The sequence below is a fragment of the Scophthalmus maximus genome, chromosome 19 (assembly GCF_022379125.1).
Source record: "Scophthalmus maximus strain ysfricsl-2021 chromosome 19, ASM2237912v1, whole genome shotgun sequence".
NCBI lineage: Eukaryota > Metazoa > Chordata > Actinopteri > Pleuronectiformes > Scophthalmidae > Scophthalmus > Scophthalmus maximus.
Window position 1 is genome coordinate 16,099,670 of NC_061533.1, and position 23,772 is coordinate 16,123,441.

The 23,772-nt window shown below is 43.7% G+C and overlaps 1 protein-coding gene across 1 annotated transcript in view; it reads right to left on the minus strand.

Moving 5' to 3' along the window:
- The window catches only part of adgrv1 (adhesion G protein-coupled receptor V1), a 103,421-nt gene that overhangs the window by 27,372 nt on the left and 52,277 nt on the right, over positions 1-23,772 (minus strand). The window contains exons 74-88 of the mRNA XM_047328956.1: positions 23,419-23,698; positions 23,178-23,321; positions 22,653-22,824; positions 22,178-22,319; positions 21,361-21,929; positions 20,983-21,246; positions 20,392-20,509; positions 20,115-20,286; positions 19,742-19,984; positions 18,282-18,689; positions 17,336-17,508; positions 16,925-17,171; positions 16,609-16,748; positions 14,852-15,012; positions 14,555-14,655 (exon numbers count right to left, since the gene is read on the minus strand). Coding sequence (XP_047184912.1) covers positions 14,555-14,655; positions 14,852-15,012; positions 16,609-16,748; positions 16,925-17,171; positions 17,336-17,508; positions 18,282-18,689; positions 19,742-19,984; positions 20,115-20,286; positions 20,392-20,509; positions 20,983-21,246; positions 21,361-21,929; positions 22,178-22,319; positions 22,653-22,824; positions 23,178-23,321; positions 23,419-23,698 — 3,334 coding nt within the window. The remainder of the gene's footprint in view (positions 1-14,554; positions 14,656-14,851; positions 15,013-16,608; positions 16,749-16,924; positions 17,172-17,335; positions 17,509-18,281; positions 18,690-19,741; positions 19,985-20,114; positions 20,287-20,391; positions 20,510-20,982; positions 21,247-21,360; positions 21,930-22,177; positions 22,320-22,652; positions 22,825-23,177; positions 23,322-23,418; positions 23,699-23,772) is intronic.

Consider the following 23,772-nt stretch of genomic DNA (forward strand, 5'->3'; position numbering starts at 1 on the left):
TCCGAGGGCTTCATTAACCTGTGACACTGACAGAGTTCGGTGCCAACGCAGCTGGACGATTGTTACGTAACCCGCCGCCTGTCGGCCCGCTGCCAGCGCCATGGACCAGAAAGAGGATGAAGGGAAGCGTAGCGAAGGACCGAGGGATGTGGGGTAAATGATAACTTGGTGTCAAGCGTTACTCACATTGTATTCATTACACTCAGCGGCAGGCAGGGACGTACAGTGGCAGTCACACAGCCTCAGGTGGGAAAAAAAAAGAAGGAGCATTTGTGTTGAACACTCAATATATTGTGTTGTTTTTCTCAAGCTGCAGCTTAAACGTGTCTCTTTACCCTACACACTGTAATTATCTATTAAAGTCCAACCCTATGGTTTCAGCTAATTTGCTTAGCTAGACAGTCGCTATGGTAACAAGGTAAACAGGCATGGATGAGCTTTGACATGACCTGTTTTCCACACAAACAGCTTTCATTAGAATTGCTTTGTGATGAGGTTACTCCTAATAAAGGATGAGACTGAGTGACGTGCCCTTCACATGACACCAGAAAATCTTGCCCGTTTCAGTGGGGTGATGTGAACGTAGTCACTCCTCTGTCCTAGATTCTTACATTTTGAAAAAAACCCATGAGGAAAACCCTGAATAACCATTCTTGGATTTTCCAGCTTTAACTAACACTGTCTGCATCCTCCTGTTGAGTCAGGGGAAAAGTCAGGGCAAAGAAACAAAGTGAGTCACTTTCCCATCCATGTTCCAACCCCAGCAGGGTGAGGGCACGGGGTGGCACAGGAAGGAAAGTCCATGCCCGGACTGCCTGGAATTGTGCCCCGAGTGGGGAAGCTGTTCAGGTGGCTTATGGGAACAAAGCTTATGCGGCGGGGCTGTGTGTTTTTGGCAGAGCGTTAGCCTCTTTTCGCCACAGGCACAGTATGACACACCATCTATCCTCCCGTAAGGAAAACAGTGGGGAAAGTACCAAGCGAGAAATGCTAAATAAACTGCAGGATGCGTGACACGCACTCGTGAGGAAACACGGAATTGGAGTGGGATAAGCTATCGGTGGTTGTACTAGGTGCTAGTTACACATTGGCTCGGCTCATCTCCTTTAAAGATTATTTTGGATTTAAATTAGATTTGGCTGTATCTACAGAACAAAAGCATTGTCCATTCTGAAGCGCAAGTGAAACTCTCAACATGGCACAGCTTTGAGCAATGCACATACACATGTTTACTATAGCCTTTGGTGACAAACCCTAATAGCCACAGTGAAAAACTACCGAAGCACACAAAACTAACTGACGTAACTGTTCGGGAGAAATGACCTTTTGGTGAAAGGAGGGCAAAGGGCCCAAAACAGTGCTTGTGTGCAGTGGTGTGAAAATAGACTCTAACAGGGGGCTGGCCCCCCAGATGTGCACGGGTCTGGGTGTTTGTGTCCTCGCTTGCCCTGAGCAGGGAACGACCTAGAGGATAATAGTCAAGGATAGAAACCAGGTAAACCGGCACAGTGAGCCAGGTTGGTTGAGTCAACAGGTGACAGGGCGGATGCCTTGAAGATCTTATTTGATTAGCGATAGTCCCGATGCCTGTCGGCACACACACACACACACACACACACACACACACACACACACACACACACACACACACACACACACACACACACACACACACACACACACACACACACACACACACACACACACACACACACACACACACACACACACACACACACACACACACACACACACACACACACACACACACAAAGCTGTTGCCATTAGCTGGGAGAGTGTGTAGTGAACAAGAAACAAGCCTTTGAATAAACACAGGAAACTTAGCTTCCTCTGGGGCATTTATTCGTTTGTGTAATAACGGAGTCAAGGTTATATTCTCTATGTGGCGAACGTTTTCCGAGAGAAGCTTTAAAGGGATCATTTAGCATTTTGTGCTGCAGTAGCAGCAGTGTTGCGGCGGCTTGAGAGGGATCAGATTTTAGCTGTAAACCACTCACATTAACTTTGGCATTCTGTGTTGAGCATCCGTACCAAATATAAATAAGGATACCAAGATATCGGCCCGAACTTTATGTCATGAACTGAAATCTGCAAATCTGTGAAACAACTCACTGTGAATACTATTCGTTTTAATAAACTACAACTAATTAGACTTTGGATTAACAGAAATGTCACAAACTAAGGCACGAACTTCAGAAGGGTTAGTGGAATGTGTGGGAAATTGGACGTCAATCACATTTCATGACAGACTGATGCTTCAGGGGCAGGTGTCAATAATCGCACACATTATCAGTGCTGACATGCAAACTCTTGTGAACTAATGAACTGTGACAGAACCACTGCTTCTCCATAGAATGTCCCCTGCAAGGCTGCTTCCACATCCTTGGACAAATCAAATCCAAACTACATCCTGCACCCGTTGATTGGGCCTTTTTGAAGAGACGCGGCGGTGAAGTGAGAAAATCTGTGCTAAGGTCAAGCTCTGTGGGTTTGAAAGAAATGAACAGTCAGCAGATAAACAATGTTACAGAACAAGGATTGGGACTGGATAAGGCCTCGGTAGAGGTCTGTTAGCCGAGGTTAGCTAAGTAGATTTGGAGGTCACGGTTACAACTGCGGCCCATTGTTCGGTCCATTGAGAAAAATAACACAGTTACATGTCAGCGCTGTAGTAATGATGACCTGCCACAGGGTATGGATTAGTAGGGAGGCGATAGGTGGGGAGTTTATCAGAGCAATATCTACTCCCATATCTTTTGTCCCCAAGCTTCCTTCTCTTTTGTGTAAGACACGAGGAGTCGACCTGTCTAGACCCTCAGGCTGCAGACACCAGAGACAGGGAGGTGCTGCGGGTCGCTGTCGTGGTCGCTGGTAAAGCAGGAACCACCAAAGCTCATATACATAACGCTTGACCTCTATGGATGTATTACCCTATTTTGCAAAGATGACATATCAAGACACTGTGTCACTTGAAAGTAATTGCCATAACAGAGAGAGAGAGAGAGAGAGAGAGATACAGAATAAAATATGTAGACGGGGTGAGTGGAGGGGATTAGTATCGGAGACTGAGCCTTTTGAGAATACATATAAAAAGTTGAAAAGTCTTGTTATAATCAGGCCCAAGACCTTGAGCCTGAACTATTGGTCCAGCTTCTTGCCTAAATTTCCAATGACAGAGCCTCCATTTGTTTCATGGCCCTGAAGCACCCCTGCATGGAGACTTGTCAGCTCAGGGATGAGTTTATGTCCCACATCTCTCACTGCCTTGTATAAAAGATTGAACCTCACTTTGATTTGATAAGCAGGTCTGAAAGAAACAAAAGATACAGACGCTGACATCAAATTGGATGAATGCAATTTGATGAAATTTGAACTAATCGAGATGAAAACTAAAGACGGCAGGAACAAATTACGGTACAGTACACAACTAGAAAATAAAGTTGCACCAAACAACACGTTGTCGATCTACTTACAGGGTTTCAAATAAGGAGATCCGAAAAATGCTGCAACATCAAACTGCACAGAGGAAACAATGCTCGGTAAGTTTTGCTGCTGATCAATAACCCTCTGTGCTGATGCTAAGGCAGCTACGTGTACCATTGTGGCTAAAAATAGCATCAGCCTGATGCATTACATCACTGAGGGAATGGGGCATTGGCTATCTGCCTGCCAGACTATCCATCAAGACTCATGTCCAGAACACTTTGCCTCCACCTCTCCCCGCCTCCATCCTCCCTCATCCCATCTTTTCCTTCTGCAGCCCTACTACTCATCGCCCCCTCCTCCTCCTCCCCCTCCTCCTCCTCCCTTCTCCTTCACCTCCCCCCTTCTCTCTAACAGCTACCGGTCTGATCTAGCTGGTTCCAGCCACAGCCTGCACCCTGGGTGTTTCCGCTAATGCCTTTGTTCAGAAAGAGATGAAGAAAAAAAGAAGAATGGGAGAGCCAGAGAACCAATGCGATCACTATTCCACTATTTCATTCATGTCATCCTTTTCTCACTGAAGCAAGGAGTTCCCATCAAGCAGCCTGAGTCCTCTCATCACTCTCGTGCCACCTCTCCATCCACAGCTGAGAACTTCAGACAATTCTAGCGGCCCCAACAAAGGGAGCTTTAAAATGCCTCATTATATATTTAGTTTACATTGAATAATATGACCGGTAATGGTCTTTGTGCCACTCCATGACATTTTTTTTACACTCCTCAGCATGAACAAGCATCACCAGTCTCCTCACGTGCCGTGGCCTCTAAATTCATGCTAGTGAGTTGTTCATGTGCTGAAGCGCACGGGACAGCGAGTGGCTCGAATACGGGTCACACGGGGATGGCTGATAGCTGGGTTAGTGGGCCAGTGTGGGGCGGGAAGGGGGACAGATAAGTGGAGTGGTCCAAAATTCGCTGACAAGACATGTGAGGTTGTGAAAAATAGAAGTGAGTGAAGAACAAAAACATATGAGCACAGTGCGAGCGCCGCTGAGATGGAAATGGAATGAATCCCCCACATTGTCAAGTGTCTGATGTGTCATTTTGAGAGAGCCACTGTTGCTATAATCGTGACATTTTGAGCCTCACCGGATTGTTCACCGCCATACTGTGCTTAAATGATAATGAGCACCTATTTTTATAAATTTTTTGTTAAATGCATGTCCAGTTAGTTAGTTAGTTAGTTAGTTAGTTATTTAGTCCAGTAAGGTCAGAATGTAGGAGTAAAGTTCACAAGTGTTTGGAGTCAACCTTAGCCTGAGGCTTATTCGCTGAGCCAGCTGTTTGCAAATAAACACCCACCCTCCTCTGGTCTGTTTCAAATCCAAACAACCGCAACACTGCATCTACATTCACCTACGTGAGAGCACACACACAAACACACACACACACACACACACACACACACACACACACACACACACACACACACACACACACACACACACACACACACACACACACACACACACACACACACACACACACACACACACACACACACACACCGCAGCACAGTGTGTCTATGTGCGTCTGTGAAACAGGGAGGAATGGTATCAGGGGCCCTTTACTGCACATTCTGGGAATGACTGATATTCCCACAATAAATGATAAGCTGCAAAGTCGACAGGTTTCCGAGCTGTATGACGCAGCTGAGACAAGCTGGAGAATTGTCAACGAGTGCACAGTTTCATGAATGACATTGTTTTAAGTCGAGGGAAAGGCGGATATCAAGGAACATCCCAGGCTTGTATTGTGTAGTTAGAACATTTGAATATATATATATAAAAAAAAACCCTGCACTACTTTTTTTATTTGTTTTGCATCATATCCAAAAATACAATGCATGTTTTCTAAAGCATCATAATTGGCGATTTTTTTGACTCATATTTCCCTCAAATAATTAGATGATTGTTGCGCATTGTAGTCTAATGCAGAATAAATGTAAAGATAATATAGCTCAACATAACCAGTACTTATTTAGTCTACGTGTGGAGATATTGTAGAGAAACTCCTCCCAATGCAATCTTTTTCTTCTGTTGCTGCATCTCCTACACTGCTCATCCTGCACTCATACAGCGACCCGTGCTCATGCTGCCACCTCCGTGCACACAATCGGGGCAGAACCTCCCACACGAAGCACATTTAGCCGGAGTCCAGCAGGCCTCCGCTCTTTTCCAGTCACACTCCAGTCAAAGAGCGTCTGCTGCTGGAAACCTGCAGCTGCTTTCGATCACAACGGGGCTGCTTTCAAGACGCCTCTTGAATTTCCTTCCTCAACATCTGGTGTGAACCAGTCTGGAGGCCAGACAGAAGGCTCTTTGGGCTGCTGCAAGGCATGTGCTGTGCTGGGCTGTGCTGTGCTGTGTGTGTGTGTGTGTGTGTGTGTGTGTGTGTGTGTGTGTGTGTGTGCGCGCGCACGCACATGCTCTTGCTATAAAAACACTAACCAGCTGAGCAAGGCCAGCTCCCTAAACACACACTCAGCGCGTCTACTTTGCTCCACCACAAAACTCAGACATGCCGTGTGCGCGCGTATGTGCTTCAGTGCATACATGATGTGGGTGTGCACCAGTCCACAAATAGAGATCCACTGTCGACTGCTATGGTTTGACCACATTTGCTTTGTGCTAGTCTGAGTCAATAGATGTAAATGTCCCACAGCAACAGATCGTGAAATCGCGAGCACTGTTCAGCCACGTTCAGATGTTGTTGCCGTGAACGTTCATTTGTTCCAGGTTTTTTATTCCCTCAACAGCACAGGCCATCTTTCCCTTTTCATGTGTGACCGATTCAGAATCAGATTTGTATTTTTCTGTCTAGCATACACGCAATTGCAATCATTCCATTTCATGTTTATTGGATAGGGGCAGATGCAGTATACGTATTGAATTGCACAACAATTATCCAGTGCACTGCATCACGGTACCGTGAGACATAACTCACATGGCACTGTCATAATCATATCAGCATATTATATCCGCATTTTCAGCTAGTCCTAAGAATGATACAGACGAACGAGATTATGACACGACATCAAGACTATCAACAATTAGGTTGCTGGACCAAACACAAGCACAGAGCTGTTCCATCACTTCGGATTCAGCCGTATGAGCACATGTCTCATCATATTGATCAGGGAGTCTGCAGAAGCCTGCACTGAGCCACTGAAGCAGCCTCATCCACTACTGTGCAGCAGGCCAATCGATTCCAGTAGAGACTCCGTCCGTGCAAAATGGACTGACCTGCAGCAGCGCTCAGTGTCAATGGACGGCTGCAAAGCCACTCAGTGTGTGACGACTCTGATTGAGTTAAATATTGTGTGCTCCACTCACACTCACACACACACACACACACACACACACACACACACACACACACACACACACACACACACACACACACACTGTTCACTGGTGCGTCACAGTCTAAGTTTGACTTAATCAGAGCCACCGCCGTACTATCATGTGCTGTGTAGTGTCTCAGTTGACCTCTACATCTACCGTACCAAACAGACTATTAGCACAATAACTCGAAGGTTCTGACCTATAGTTTTTCAATTCCTTATCTACGCTACGTAAATCAAACACCTGTAAGGGAATCCTTGATTGGCCGGTCAGTTTCTGGACAGTGAGGGGGGTTACACAGCTTGAATTCAAATAAGAGATTGAGGATCTGACTGAAACTTTTTGTGTGGATAAAAGCGCAGGAATTTCTGAGTGTGTCTTGTCATAAAAAAAGAAGCTGAGTTCAGGGGAGCCATTGATCAAGCACTTCATTCACATCGGCTGTTGAACTTGGCTCTGTCTGTGGAGCTACAGTGACCCCTACTGGTCGAGGTGACCAAGAGCTGATGCCCGGGGCTGTGTGTCTCTGTGTGTGTGGGTGAGTGTGTATGTGTAAGCTGAATAGGGTTAATTTAAGTGGGTATGTACTATATTAATATGTATTAATGCGTTGGAACATGTGTATATTTGTGCATGTTTGCCGTGTGTTTACTGTTTGTGGGTTGATGTACTTGCACCGAGCACACACATCATCTCTCTCCAATTATCAAAACATGTTCAGGACAACAGGAAAATCAAGATTCCAACAAAGCTAAAAACAAACTGGACAAAAAGGACTCTGAGGACTTTCTGAGATAAAAGACCTAATTAAGTATGTAGTTATATTTTTATTATACGATTCACTATTCCATTACCCCTTTAACGTTTCCTGTTTTCTATCTCACATATCAAACTCTTTCACTGTCCGTCTCTAAGGGTTTGTAATGGTTGTAGTTTGCCAGGGGATACTCAAACTGCTCCAGAACACAATTAATAACTACATATTAATTGGAACATTTAGCTAAGCACAGGCAGGATTGTGCCAAATCTGCTGCATTATATGTTGGGAAACATCCTGCTCAACCTGACCTAGAAACAAGCGTGCAATCAGCTACGAGCTAGAACGGCAACAATATTGACCTCAACAGTTTCAGGGTAAAACGTGTTCTCCAAACCTCCAAGGTTCATTCCACTCTACACACAAAGGCCTGCCAAGACAAGCTGTCAAACTCCAAAAATAGAGCAGGGACTTTGACAACTGTGGGTATCCGACTTTGTTTGTCATTCACAATGTCAGCAGCCTTTTGACAAACTGGATGACTCCACAGAATCAGGTGAAAGGTGCCTGCTACTGTGTATCTGAGTTTAAAGTGAAATGTTGACGAAAGTACAGCACTACAGCAGACAACCATGTTGTTTATGCAAGTATATTTTTCATTCTTAATGTATGAGCCTGTCGTATTAAAATAAGATTACAGGGAGGTCAGCATCTGATGTGATGAAACGAAACATTCCCCTGATCTGACTTGCCACAAGTGATTTGACTCCACGATATCTATCTGTTAATTGTATCGTCTACAGCGAGTGATGCGTTGTAAAGCTTAGAGCAAGTAATAGGTGATGAATGTTAGATATATCTTTTAGTAAATTTTGACAGAGCATGTGTCCTTCTTACATGATATTAATTCCATAATAAACTTACTACATGTCGCAGCTGAATGTACAGGTTTATTTGGATCTGTACTTATGAGCTTAGCACAGGCTTGTAACACTGTCTACGTGTATAATGTACATCAGAAAGATCCCATCACATAACATCCCTTTAGGCATTGACAGTTTTTTCCAACTTATTTATTCTCTATTTGCTTTTAGGATTTCTTTATTTGCCGTTTCATGTCTCTCAGCTACATGACAAGGTATAAATAGAGGAAAGTTCATGGAACTGTATATGGGGTCACCAGCTGTTAGGTCAACAGACATTTGGTGAAAATGAGAGTGTAACTTCCAGAGTCCAGTAAGGTCAGAGTCTGCTGACGATCAGCAGTTAGTTAGGACACTTCATTCAGCTTAAATTGAGGTTAACAAATGCATTGTCACAGGTGCCGATATATGTGGCCACAGACACAAAAACATAACTGACGGCAACCTGTGCAAAAGCAAAGGAAATGCATGAAATCACTGAACTTAAGCAGTTTCGTATGAATCAATAGTTAACCAAGGAAAACCGTACTGACTTGGTTGGGTTGCATTGGCAGAAAACAGTGTGTGTGATTGTGTGTGTGTGTGTGTGTGTGTGTGTGTTTGTGTGTGTTTCATCCTGCTGGCTGTCCCATGATATAATTAGGGTAAGACAATGTCAGTCCATCTTTGTAGATAAATAACTGATTCATGAATAATTGCGGATGGCTTTTAATTCTGTGTTGTAGATCGTTTGGTTTGATAATGCATAAGCACTGTGATGTGGATATGAGGGCAACATACGACATATGACGGCTAAAAAAGGCTGTAATTGATGTGAACAATGAGGTTTCAAAATATTAAAAAAAAAAACAGGTTTGTAAATGTGTTCAATACATTTGATAGGCCTCAAGAGCAGATGAGCTGTGTTCTAGTTAGAAACACTGAAAGTAAACATACAGGAGCTGTGTTTAGAAGAAAACTCCACAGGGTACATTTAAGGACACGATTGTAGCTGATGTTATTAGACTGTGATCTGGTTGGTGAGTCTCTGAGATTAAGTTGAGGGTCTGTAACCAGTTTAGAGGAAAAAACTACATGTAAAAATATTGTCTGTGGTCAAACGGATGAGTCATACAGGATGTGCCCGGAGAGATAGAGAGATAGAGCTGCAGCCAGAATGAGGGGACAGATAATAGAAACAAGGACATTACTCCATAAATGTGGGCCGAGAGGAGAACAATTTCAAGACTGGCAGTCTTTCTGTTTAGATGGGAAGACAGACGGTAAAATGAAGACGATAAAGAGCTGAAATTGAGGTCTTACTTTGTCAAGGTTTGCCACATTTTTCAGTATGATGCAAAAGTGAAAAGGTCACAATGAAAACTGATTTGCTGGATCAGATGAAGAGGAGCCGAGTCGGAGCAACACGAGAAACAAGGTGCTGGATCAGCCAGCAGAGTGTAATCTGAGTCTCCCTAGAGGCCGTCTTCACCTCTCCACTGTCCTGTCTGCACGCACGCACGCACGCACGCACGGCCTAAAACCTCATAAGCTTCCATCACTTGCCTGCCATTAGCTCAGACTGAAAAGCAATGCAGAGCTTAGAATAGCATTGCATTTTATAACTGACTCGATGAGTATAAAAACCTCACTGTTAACAACTATTTGGTTGAAGGATTAACCTTTTATCTGAAGTATATGAGAGAAATATGCATGAATATATCGTGGGAGGGAAAACTATAAGTAAACTATGGCTTCTTCTTTAGTGTCTGCATAGAATACAATAACGCAGGCCAATTCAACCAGTAGTAGACGCACAAAAACTCTCTGTTTATTGGTATAACGGCTGATTGGTCATGATGGGAACTGATAATGTTCCTTAGGAAAAGCAGAGTCACTCACTTTATTTATGAAGACCTGTGTTGATATTACATTGAACAGAAAAGGAAGCACTAAGGTCTTGAGTTACGCAACTCACACATCCTCTTTCCTGGAAACCTGAGAAAAAGCATGCATGCGTGTCTCCAACCGACCGCCCCCCGACCCTCCCCGCGTAACCCATACATGCTGACGACAGGAACAGGAACCTTTAGGAATCTTGACGGCAATCAGACAACCTCTTTATTCTTCTCAGAGACGGGAAGTGACGGCGATGGCTGGTGGGTGGTGTATGCTGAGTGTGTGTGTGGTTAGAGGAGCATGGTTCTGAATGCTGGAACCAGTCCCAGAGCTAACAGGAAATCCTTTAGAACCTGAACTACGAGTCACCTAAAACACCTCCCAGATACTGGGATAAAGCAGTGGGACCACTGGGGTAAACACTTGTGTGGCTATGGCTGTGCAAGATGAGGAAAGTCATTTAATCACAGGGTATTTTTATTATATTGGGTCTAAAGTGACTGGGGTTCCTGTGATTATGTCAAACTATCAAAGCTGTGAATTTGTGTGACACAACAGGTACTGGTGGACAGTACTCATGGAGAAAGATGACTTCTCACACATTCCCCCAGTAAGACTGTCAGTAACATCTGCCATGTCCTGTTGAGAAATAGCATTCCCTTCTCTTTTGGGAATCTTATTTGGCTGTGGCTGAATGGATGAAGAAGCTGAGAAATAATAAAAAGGGAAAAAGGGGGATTCCAATAAAAAGAAAAATGAATCCATCAGACATCTAGCTTTGTTTGAGAGGGAGCGTCTACCCAAAATATCAATCTCTCTAACTGTCCATGATTTATGTTCTGTAAAATGAATGCAGACTGCAGTGATCATTAAGGGATACTCATCATAAATTATACAAAAACGTCACACACAACACAAACATACGTAACATGTACATTTGCACATACTCTGCACGGACTGCATTCGCCGTCTTAATCTTCGTTAAGAAAATGGTTTAGATTTTTTTTTTGCAGAAAATATCTAGGCTTTATAACTGCCCGTGAGATGAGCCCTGACATAATGACACGCACAAAATCCAATGCATGCAATGATACGATACACACAAAGTACGATCAGGTGAGGTTCACTCACATAGTACATACGCTCTGGGTAAATTTCCACTCTACACAGACAATCTTCAGTTGTCTTGCTGAGGGGAGGACGAGCCGCTGGCAAGAGCCAGAGCCTGTCTGACCTCTGAGGTGACACGCACGCACACACGCACACACGCACACACACACACACACACACACACACACACACACACACACACACACACACACACACACACACACACACACACACACACACACACACACACACACACACACACACACACACAAAGAGATCATTCCTGACAAGTTTGACCCTTCAAGTCTACATAGTATATCAAAAATATAATCCTTCCAAGCTAATTGACATTTTGGCAATATGCTGTGTTGACTGCTTGTAGAAATTTGGATGAACATGTTCTTTCTGATCCCGTAAGGGACGAGTCGCATTGACATCATTTGTTTGGGAAAATGTTTTAATGGAACTGCAACAACTAACTTGTTGTGTGTTTGGCAACTCTACCTACTGACATTTTGAACATACAAACAGAATATAATATACTTCCTAAACCTAAAAATATGATGGTGTCAAAAATACATGTCAACTGTGAACAAGGAGATGGAACTTCATAGATTACTTTTATTTTGAAGAGATGTTGTATTAAAGATGTAAGTCAACCAAATGTTCTTTTTCTTTTTCTATCCGGCCATCTCACTTCTATTCCTCTTTTGATTGTGATCATAGTCCTGCTGCCTCACTGTCGTTGGTGGTTTTACAGTGAAATGTATTACCATTGATGCCCTCAGGTCTGTGACATGTATTGAAACTAGATGTCTGAAAAGGATGACAGCCAGACATATTGAGGCAGCGAGACAATTTAAAAGTTTCATAAATGGAACCATGAGCCTCCATCTTCTCCATCTCCTCCACCTGCTCTCAACCCACAGACTCTCACAGAGATGTGGGATATTAGTCTAGTAATTTCTAGGCGACTGTAGCTCTCGCAGAGAGAGAAATAAATCACGGCGGCAGCTTTAATTTTCTCCTCTCTGAGGGCAGCACCAGTGACAAGTTACAGCTCAGCCACCGCAGATGGAGAGCCCCTCCGTCAGAAGTGAATGGAGCTGGAACCTGGCAGTTCAAATCAATGGTGAGGCACAAAGCCAGGCTGAGACCCACAAGTTCGGGAGACATTGCTGTCACCAAGTACATCTCTTCCATAAAAAGAGACGGGATCCTTGCTCTCGATGAAGACATCTGATGCTAATCCCCTCCTAACGACAGCCATTTATTGTAAAATGAATGCAATGAAGTCTGAAAGAGCCTAAACAATGTCCTTGGTCAGAAAGAATGAATCAATGAGCTAGAATGGCGATGTGCAGACTTTTCACACTGATATCTTCAGGTGCATCAAATTCATAGAGACACTCTGAAGCCATTTGATCTACAGTGTCTTGTCTTTTCATCAATTCATTAGAAGCAGATAGACATCAGTGCATCCTGTATGTTTTGATCTGACGGCATTTACTCATTAAATGGGTGTTATTAATTAGTATGCTTGTATGACTCTTTGGGAAGGAAGTAGCCTATTTCATTGGAAGACGGGTGATTCCCAGAGGCAACAAGCCAGACATTGAGTGGTAAAATACACGACAGAACAGCTACTTAATGGACCTTGCAGTGAGATTGTTTTGGTCATTTGTCACGTTTCAGCCTCAAGTCCACAGCACCTTTCATCTTGTGCATGCATGTTTTTAACGCGGGAAATCGGTCACTGAATAGCTGGGCTGATAGCTGTATTGACGTCATCTACCAGGATTATGAAAATAAAGCCCCCAAAACTCAAGATGCTGTTGGACACAAACGCAGCTTTTAGGAAGAAGAGGCAGAAGAGACAAACACTCGCCAGAGGTTTATACAGTTTCTAGATAGACATCTTAGATTTGAGATTAAAAAAAAGTGCACAGTTAATTGAAGACAATGACGTCAAATGGTCTATTTTCATTCAGCACATCCTGCACTGCGAGGCCATCATTATCTCCCAAATATTGCCAGCAGATGACCACTTAGAGGGTACATCTTATTACCAGTGTGAAACGTTCAGTTCGACTTTCAGTTTGTCGGTGTGGAATTCAACCAGGCCTCCATCAGCCGACCTTGACTAGAAGGCCAAAGAAACACAAGCATGTATTTTAAAAACGATAGCACGACCTCAGACACACGTGCATCCAAAGGAGAAGGCCTTGAACACAAAGTACAGTTTCACCAAAGGAAACAGAACGGGATGGAATTTTCCATCCGAAACCCTTTAAGGTTCAGGGGCTCTGCCTGGGCCATAAACAAGTCGAGCCCGAGGTGGTTTGCCCCCAACGACTGCTTTAGTAGGGGCTCGTGTTTGTCAACCAAAGAGAGGGGAGACCAGTGGAAAATTACCAGTCCCGCAATCACTCATGCACACACGTGCACATGTACACACACACACACACACGGTGGGGTCCAGCTGAGAGACCAACGTGCAGCCACATATCTATCTCGCTCTCTGCTTATGTGACAGCTTGCGTTTTTAATGGGCGAGGGTGCGGGGGGCATGGTTGCGTTGTCAGGACGCGTCGGCCCGCAAACTACGCAACCGGTGACATTCAGTGATGTGTGTTGCACATTTCCAAGAATGTTGATGATGTCTGGTGGCTCGTAAGATGTGTTGGGCAGCGTGTGTGTGTGTGTGTGTGTGTGTGTGTGTGTACACATTTGAAATATTTGAAAATAAACATCTAAATTTTAAACATGAACACGTTTTTTTTCCTGTTTCTGTGAAAGTTTTTATGTCTGTGAGCTACTGATCCATAGAAAAAAGGAGAGATGAATGCCTCTGTTATAATTACCAAAAGGTTCCCTTGCCTACATGCATTTGAAGCCATAAAGAGAATGAAAATGCCAAAGAAACTAATTAAGATGTATGTGGGAGTCTGGAAGTTGATAAGCATTGATTTGTGGGTCTTGGTCTATATAGTACTGCAGCATTACCAAAGAGGATCATAACAATAATGCATTACCTGTGTTCCAAGGCAGCTCAACATCATGTGAGTGAGCAGTTTGGCAGCGAACATGGGGAAACGGGAGCACAGCACATGGGATATAATAGCCAATGCAAAGCCTGTGGAGAGAGGAGTGGAACATATAAAAAAAGAATTTTGATAGTAAATTTAAAAAAACAAAAACAACCAAACTCTGAGGAGGGAATGCACCAGGAACAAAGTGAGAACAGACAGTGGGCAGAGCGAAACAAAAACTCAGGAAAACAAGTGAAGACACGCGTAGAAGAGAAGATGTGAGAGAAGAGTGTTTTGTACCTGAGATGCAAATAAATCCTGAGGCATAGAAGGCTTCATTGTAGGATGCAAGAGCGGCAAACTCAGCGTGGGCCGTGTAGATAGACAAGTGGGAGCAGGCACATTCCACATAGTTGCCACTCTCTTTCACAACCCTGCAGTACTGGCCATCAGATGACCAGCTATAAGGTAGAGGAGAGGAAGCAGGAAAAGGTGAGGAAAGAGAAAGGACAAGCAAGTTATGACACAATCATTGCAAGAGAAAATAACACAGACGAGCGTTTTTGTCTTTTTAAATTATCTCATTATTGTTTTTCCCCCTCAACCAGAGCATTCTAATTATCGTCGGGCTAGATTCAGTGGCACATTTTCTTCAAAGCTTTCCACCGCATACTGCAGTATTGACCTTTCCTTGTTACTGACTGACTTTTTGCTCTCTTTCTCTCTCTCAATATCAGTTCCCTCGTCAGTTTTGTTTTTCTGGGATACGTGGTCCAAGGAGCTGTTGGGGCCAAACCAAACCTGCCAATTCTTAACTTGTGTTAACAGCGTGTTCCAGCCAAGTCCCATTCCTTGGACCAAGGAATGTCCTCGACAAATCGAATCCAAGTGGGAGGGTACAGACGGAATGTGCAGATGTTAAACAAAAAGATGTGACTTCCCCCGTGCACACAAAGAGGCCGTGCTGAGAGGCTGAACTTGGACTTTTGCCCTTTACTTAGCAAACTGGTCTCACTCGCACAAAACGTGTGAGGATGACAGACAGAGGTGAGTGCGGGTTTACAGGTTTACAACTAAATCTTTACTGTAGTTTCCAACATATATGTTCTGTATCAGGGAGTGGCTCTGACGAACTAAGTTAAAACAAACAACAATTATCAAATGGAAAACATGTTTTATAGGCATACACTGGAATAAACACCCTTTACCATTGACATTGTCAGCAGTGGTGGTTGAAGCATCAAGAATAGAAAAGTGTTTGTGTGTCAAAGTGGCAATCTCTATGTCCGTTATGTCACCAAGTCATCTATTGCCGAACAAGGTAACGCAAGGGTTACTGATGAAGGTATTGCGATATTTATATGTTTGCTGTATTACGAACCAAGTGTTTGTGAGCGTGTCTGCGTGCAAATAGAACAAATCCTACTGCTGTGGGTTCACATTGAAAGCGTTTAACTGGCAAAAGACGACTTTCATTGTGAAATCGTCACAGGAAATGCAGTGTGTTTGTTTCAGTGAGCTGAGCATTTACCGCTGCTGTACACCAGAAATGCGTCTCACAAAACAAGACAACGGTAATTTTCTGCTTTTTTTGACAGCGGGCCAGTTTGAAAGAAAGCACAGAGTAATGGAACAAGTAGGAGACAGCCAAAAAGAGTTGTTGGATGAAGAGCTGCAGGCAACAGGCTGCACACCTTCAACTTCTCAGTGAGAGAACTCTTTTCACTCTGCCCTGCTGTTTGCAGACTCATGCTGTGTGCAGCATAACATTAGATCATGGTTGCTCACAGAATGGTGGAAAAAGACACAATTACTGCCGGACCTCTTTATTAAAATGACAATAGTTTCTTCAGCCACCTCCCAGAAATTTGTGACCTACAGTATTATACTGCATTGGCTTTTACCAGTACAAGCCTCGTCAAAGCAACCAGGACAGATATCTGTGAGAAAGCCACTTTAATATATATTTGTAATATTTGGAGTGTCATCAAGCTGTCTTTGGTTTCTCCAGAGGGACTGAGCATGAGCATAAGTAGCAGTGTGTGTGGTTAGATTACCTTGCAGTGGTCTGGTTCCAGAGAAGGCACCGAGACCGTCCTGGTTTAATTTGCTGACCAGGGGTGTGGATACGATACACCACCTCATTCCCATTTTCTAGGGGTCGTGACCCTCTGTCCTGGAGGCTGGCTGAGAATACCTACATTTGGACAACGATAACAACGGAAAGGTCAACTGTGGCGTGAGCTGAAAAATGAATGGTTAGTCTCTGTTGGAGCAATACTGCCACCTGCAGGTGTTTTTATGAAATATTTCCCCATCAGTATAAAAACGGCATTAACTTCTTAAAGTAAATAAAGCAAAACAATAAGCTACCTTTCCATTGAGAGCAGTGGTTGTCTCGTTGCTGATAAACCAGTGTTCAGTTCTAAACTCGGTGAGCTGAATCTGGCTGAGGTTGCCACAGTCGGCCGTCAAGGCTGCTGGTACTGCCAACAGGGTATCTGGGAGCTGGAAGAAGTCTGCATTGCGACCCCTGAACTTGTGTCCATTGATTTGTGTTGGGTACCACTGGAAGGCAGAGATGCTCATATGCGGACATGCTTCCAGGATGGTACCCCTTCTGCAGAAATCACACAAAGGAAAGCATTTTTAATACCATGCATTCAAAACGTATTCATATTCAAAAGGAAATGCATTTGAAGTGAATATGAATCGTAAGGTAGTTCTTCTCTGTAGAAGACCACACGATGTCCAACATCTTAAAACGGGGATGTTGACACTCACATCTCACATTGGCTGCCTGTGAGGAGGGAGAAAGCAAACCGCTCGGCCACCTCAGCAAGGTGGCTGAGGCCCCGGGTATCGAGTCTGCTGGGATTGGCCAAAGCACACAGCAGGTCATAGGTCAAATTCCGGCTGCTTTCCTGCAAAGGAGTCCTCTCTGCCTCTTCAAGAACCTGAGAAAGAAGGGTTGTGAGAGGGAGAGAATCATTAGGACTTTCTGGTAAAGTATCTGTCACTGATCTCATCTGTATTTGACATGACTCTGGCTCTGTCTCTTTATTTAGGCCTCATTGTTATGCAGCTTTTGTGTCCTTCATCATGGATGAAGCGTCTCCAGGCAGGGTCTCCTTTAACTCTCTCTATGCAATCGTGGATTCCAAAGCTGTGTAACTCATCTCTCTTCATTCTGTCCCCCGCACCGTCCCTCATATGAAATTACAGTACCGTCTCCACTTGTCTGGAGGCTGAGCAGGTGCACTATGCAGACTGTGATGGCACTGCTCATGGAGAGTGACAACCGAGACCTTTTCAGATGACAAACTTGTCCTCGGATCTGTCACAGAGGTGCACTGGAGGTGACGTTTGCCCTTTAGCAGAGCTCTGACTGACAAACAGTACAACACTGACTCACAAGATTCAAGTGGTGAAAAAATTAAATCACACACAAGTGTTTCCCCCATCGCTGTCTTGTCAAGCAATAATTTTTTGAAAATCAAACTCAAATCAGTAATACAATCAAACATATTTTGACCAGATAAGCAGAAAGTTTACAAAAAATAATATATCCATTAATCCAAGGGTATCTTCTATCTGTTATGATTTTGATCCTGTCAGGGAGCAGAGAAAACTTTAGATTTATCAGATATTCTATCATGTCACACTGTTTTATCTGCTCCTTTTTTAAAGGAAATGTTTTACTCCTAAATATTCTCTGTAACCCTCTCACCTTCCCCAGAAGTTCGAGCACAGCGGTCATCTGCTCACGAGTCAGCGGCGTTGTGACTTTATTGATCAGTCCCTGCAGCACCTGGTTCAATAGAGTTGGGCCAAGAGGCTGATGTAATTGCTCAAGTAAGACCCACACAGCTTCACTCGCAGCATTTGACACCAGAGTCACATTAGCCAGCCCGAACTGAGGGTGCACTCTGGCGCCCCCTGTAGCACCGTAAAGCTCCACCTGGAAGCGCTTTGGCGTGGGCAGGGATGAGGCGAGCTCCGGTGTGAGGTAAATGTCCAGCGACGTGTTACGGTGCCCGACATCGAAGGTTATTCGACCCTCCTGTTTAGGAAAGTCCATCCCGGCTTTAGCCGGCCAGATTACAGAGGGACCCACCACCTCTTCCCGAAGAAGCTCCTGGAGGAAAAACAAAGATATGATTTGAGGTAAACTCTTTTTGACCGACTGAAGTTACTAGAATCAGTATTATGTTGCAAACCACATGTTGAAAACTGACCAAACTAATAATATCACAAGGAAAAAGTCAAAACCTTTAAACCCCACCGAGTAATAATACAGGATTTTACAATGCAGTCTGCTTTGGCTCTGACAGATGAAAGCATATCACCTGGCCCTGTGTCTCTGTGAGCTTTTTGATTTTTGTTGAGTGTACTAGACATATTTCTCACTTTGATCTCCAATATCAAAAGGTGAGTGCCAGTGGATATAATGCCCTTGATCCAAGTTATCTGTACTAATGCTCCCTCAAAGAAAAGGCGGGTGGGAATGACATTGAAGAGGTGGGGAGAGAAGGGAACATTGGTCTTTTTGAACTTCATCAGCGTTACATCATCAGATGAAATGTGAAAGGACTACATAATATTGTTTTGTTATTGGTCCTCCATTTTAAAATGTGTAAATCAAGGACTGTATCATGGAAAAATGTATCTAGCATTATAACATTGTAATACATCCCATAACTTTGCTCTAAATTGATCTAAAGAAGTGGAACAAATGAGAAAAAAATTCCAAGGCTGTTAAGGAAAACAATGTGACAATTTTACAGTGCATCTTGATCTTGGTGCTCAGTAGTAGCACAGAGCTTGACCGAAAAGAGTTATCAAATTCAGACGGGTTGACGGTAATTCCAAACAACTGCAGTGCTATTATGATTAAGCCGATAAGATCAATATTAATGCAGTGCTGAAACTCATGAGATAAATGAAGTCAACAAAAACAGGTCAGATACACAGCCATAACATATTTGTGGCTGTTATGGTGGATATTACCATGGTGGAGTGACATCACCAAAGCAAAATTTACAAAAAATCCCCTTTGTTGCATATATATAGGTTAAATAGTGGTGGGTAAACACAGGTGCATTTGTGCATATTTCACTGCATGTATCTGTGCCCAGCTGTATTCATATGCCTGCCTATGTGTGACACATGTACATGTTTGTTACCTACCAGTGTGCGATATTGCACAGATATGGCAGAAGCTGTGCTTGCTTGTCTGTAGATCTGAAGACTGACCCTTGTGGTAGTCAGGGTGGCGATGGGAAGTCTGTGGCCCACAGCAAAGTACACAATGCCTTGTGGGTCGTCGCTCTCTGTCAAGGTGATGTTGGCAAAACGAGATGTCTCGTTGATGGTAGCTCCAGCACCCACCTGATAAATCTCCACCAAGAACCATGTCTGGTACTCTGGTTCCTACAGAAACACAGGTGATAAGTTACTACATTTTCTTAGTAGGATCGTAAAAATCTTGTGCGTTTCAAGCACAGCAGGATACAACATATTGTGGCTCTGCTTCCACCTGGGGCTCCTGCATCTCTTTTACCTCATCATCCTGGACCTCCACAGTAACGGCACATGTTATCGCTCCTCTCCTACACAGTGCAGTTCCTGAGGTGTGCAACAGTTGTGTGGTTAGGTTTACTCCATTGTTGACAAGAGTTGGAGTTGCCTTGCTTAACGTAGCTCTCCAAAAGACCTGCAAATCCTCAAAGGCTCTGGACAGAGGGAGAAAGTATCATAACAACAAAGATAGAGGCAGACAAATATCAAACTATTTTCCAGATAAAAATTTGCCTGGTCATTATTTGATTATTTTTTACCTGTTTTCTTGTCTCTGCAGGTAGAGGACAGCAGTTCTGTTCTCTGAATCCTCATCCAGTATTTGGCCCATCAAAGATTTAAAACTAAAACCTATAATACCATTATGGAAGTCACTCCCTAGTTTGGATGGAGAGAAGGATAAATCATAAAGACAAAGAAAGAGAAACAGACATGAATTTCCTGATAAACCTCACAATCACGTCATCATATTCTTTCATATGTGGAACAATCAAATAAGCTGCCCACTGATGTGATTACATGACACATACTGTATTGCCATGAGGCCGAAAATAACAGATGGAGACAAATGTAGCAGTGAACAAATGCAAATCAAATGGCATTATTGAATACTGGATCACTCATTGAGATAATAAACACGTCGCCAGGTTAATTTGATTAGACCCAAAAAAACCACTTGGGATTAATCTCGTTCTTTAAATGGAGGAAGACAGCGTCTAGAATACATACCGATAAAAATAAAAAAAAGTAATAGAATTATTGTTTTTTGGTTATGGTTTGAGCAATACTTCTTATTTTTGTTCTTCAGTCTACAGTGGACACACACAAAGATATTTTTTTCATCATCTTACCAAGGATGGTGATCTTGGCAAATGCTCCAAAGCCCTCGTATTGACTGTCTGTGATTTGTGCCCCTCCCTCTGGATCGGTGAGGTAGATGAAGAATACTTCCTGTCCCTCGGGCTCTGAGTCGTCTAGGATGAGAAGGATAACCTCCGTCTCATTCTGACCAGCCTGCAGGGACACCACTGTGGACTCCAAGCGGAAGTCCTGTTGCTCCTTTGCAAGGGTCCCGACAGGTTCCAGAGTGAAAGGAAGAGGTGTCGTGCTTCCATCTGAATAAAACAGCACAGCAACACGAGTTGATGAAGTATTGTAAACAAAGCAAATTACAAAAGATAATATACTGCAGTGGAGCAACAAAGCAGCTCTACAAAACAAACACAAACCTCCATAAGCTTGAACCCGAACCCTCACATTCCCAGCCACACTGTCGGACCTGCGCACCCTCAGAACCACCCTCTGCTCCTGCTGGGTCTCCTCATTCCTGTCCTCTGGGACCTGGACCAGACCAGGTCCAATACTCAAAACTCCACCAGTCACATCACTAGCCAAGATGGTGACAGTGGCCACACTGCGCTGAGGGTTGAGACGAGGATAGACCTCTGCCAAAGCTACGTCTGGAGTAAGGACTTGAACATCAGTTAGGTTGATATTAAAGGACTCATCTGGCTCTGAAAGGGAGTCATCAAGTATTGAAAGATGGAATGAAGTGTTGGTCTGGCGCAGTGAGTCAAAGACCAGACGGCCATCTGGCACGGCAACAAAGTCCTCTCCTGCTGCCGCGCTGCCTGCTATTGTTTTATAGGAAAGGCGGGTGGTATTGCTGCGAGAGCCATAGAGTCTCTGAACATAAAGTGTTATTGTCTGGATGTCCTCGGACACAACTAGCTGGAGGGAATCAGGGGCAAACTGGTAGACCCCCATTGGCTCCACTTCTGCTATGGTAAAGCCGGACCTGTGCAGGGAAAAGGACATGAGAATGAGGCAACATTTGACAAATGCATGGACAAATATGCAAATATTCAGAAATATAAGTAATATAATATACAAGTAATATTATATTACTTAACTACTTAAATGGTAATATAGAAAAACTTCCAACAGCTGTTTACATCACTAATCAAAGATATAATTGAAAGAGTAGCAGTCCACATTTCCATATGTTGACTCGGCCACAAGTTCGACCACAGTGAAACCTTTTACCTGAGCTTGACAGCACTGACAGCAGCATTGCTGGAGCTGGCAGCAGTGAGATGTATTGCATAGGATGCTGGTGCGAATGCATCAGCAACAGCAGTAAGAGATATAGCTTTAGTCTGCTCTCCATGGGCCAGGGTCAGTGAGCCTTAATGAAAGAAAGAAGCACATTACCAACAGTTAGAGGTGCTGGCTGTTATTAGCCTGATACCCAAATTGCAGTATTGCAGTAATTGAGTATAGGCAATCACTTTATCATGAGAGAGATGACAGGTCAGATTGGTGCGCTGCCATCTAGGGATAAATCATTTTTGTTCAATAAAAAATGCAGAAATATGGAACATCTAGTAGGCAATTAGGAAATGTTAAAATATTTAATGAATTAAAAAAACGAAGGAAGTAGCACGGGTGGGTTGTGCTTATGTGGGGGTATATACTGCTTCCAGGTTTAAAGGGATCAGTCCCTCTCTGACTGTATTACCTGAGCTTGGAGTGATAGGTCCAGTTCTGAAGCCTGGCAAAGCTTCTCCTGAAGGATACCCGGCTTCCCACTGCACCCTGATGTCCCCAAACAGCCCTGTTCGTGTCACCGTTGCCTCACATGCGCCAGTCTCTAAACTTGAAACCTGCAGAGCCAAGGAGGCAAAGGCAACCTGCACAACATAAGTGAGAAAAGACAGGCGGTGGGTGTTAACCTTGTTAATAAATAATTGTGTGCTGTGAGAAAGATATTCTTTTTGAGGAATATGTTGCAGCACTTTCATATTTGTCCTCATTGCAACATAATGATATCTATTTTATTGAGCCGGAACGGTAAAACTCAATTAAAAACATTCATCTGAAACAAAAACTGCAACCAAAATGAAATCAAATGTCTTTGGTGAGTTGGCTCATCCACTGATAAGCTTATTGATTGGTAGCAAATCTTAAGCTCTGAGTGTTTCTAGGATAGAAACAAACAGAGATTCTATCCTCAAGGATAAATCATATATCACAATAAATGCACCTCTGAGCTGGCAGCTTCTTCGGGCACAGTCACCATAGAAACTCTGGCCTCATGAAGGAGGCGAGGCAGGGAGCCGAGGATGTGGCTGACCAGTCTAACATCTGTGAGCTCTGCTGTGAAGCTTTCACCTGCTGACAAAAACACCTAGGGAGGAAAAGCAGGAAAACAAATCCGGAATTTAAATCAATCATCCAAATCTTAATTTGCCGTGCTTGGTGTCAATAAGCACCCTCTTCCTTACCTGGCTGCTGATGGGCACAATGAGAGTACTGAAGGTCTGTCCCTCCCTCAAGAACAGCCTTCCTTCAGCTTGTCCTCCCAGTATTTCCTCGATGTCCATCAACTCATCCATTCCTCCGCTGATCTTATAGCCCACACTTGCGTTGCCAAACAGTCCAGCCATCCGTGTCACATTCATAACCAGAGCCCTGGTGACTTCTGCCCCTGCCCCAGCCACAACTATAAATTGCTGCTCAGGGTTCAGGTAAAAGACACCGTGTGGCTCATCATTGGCCAAAACCCTAAAGGGTGAGATAACAAGATTCATTTGAAGTTAATTTGGTCGTTGATTTTTCTACCTGGAAGTCAATATGTG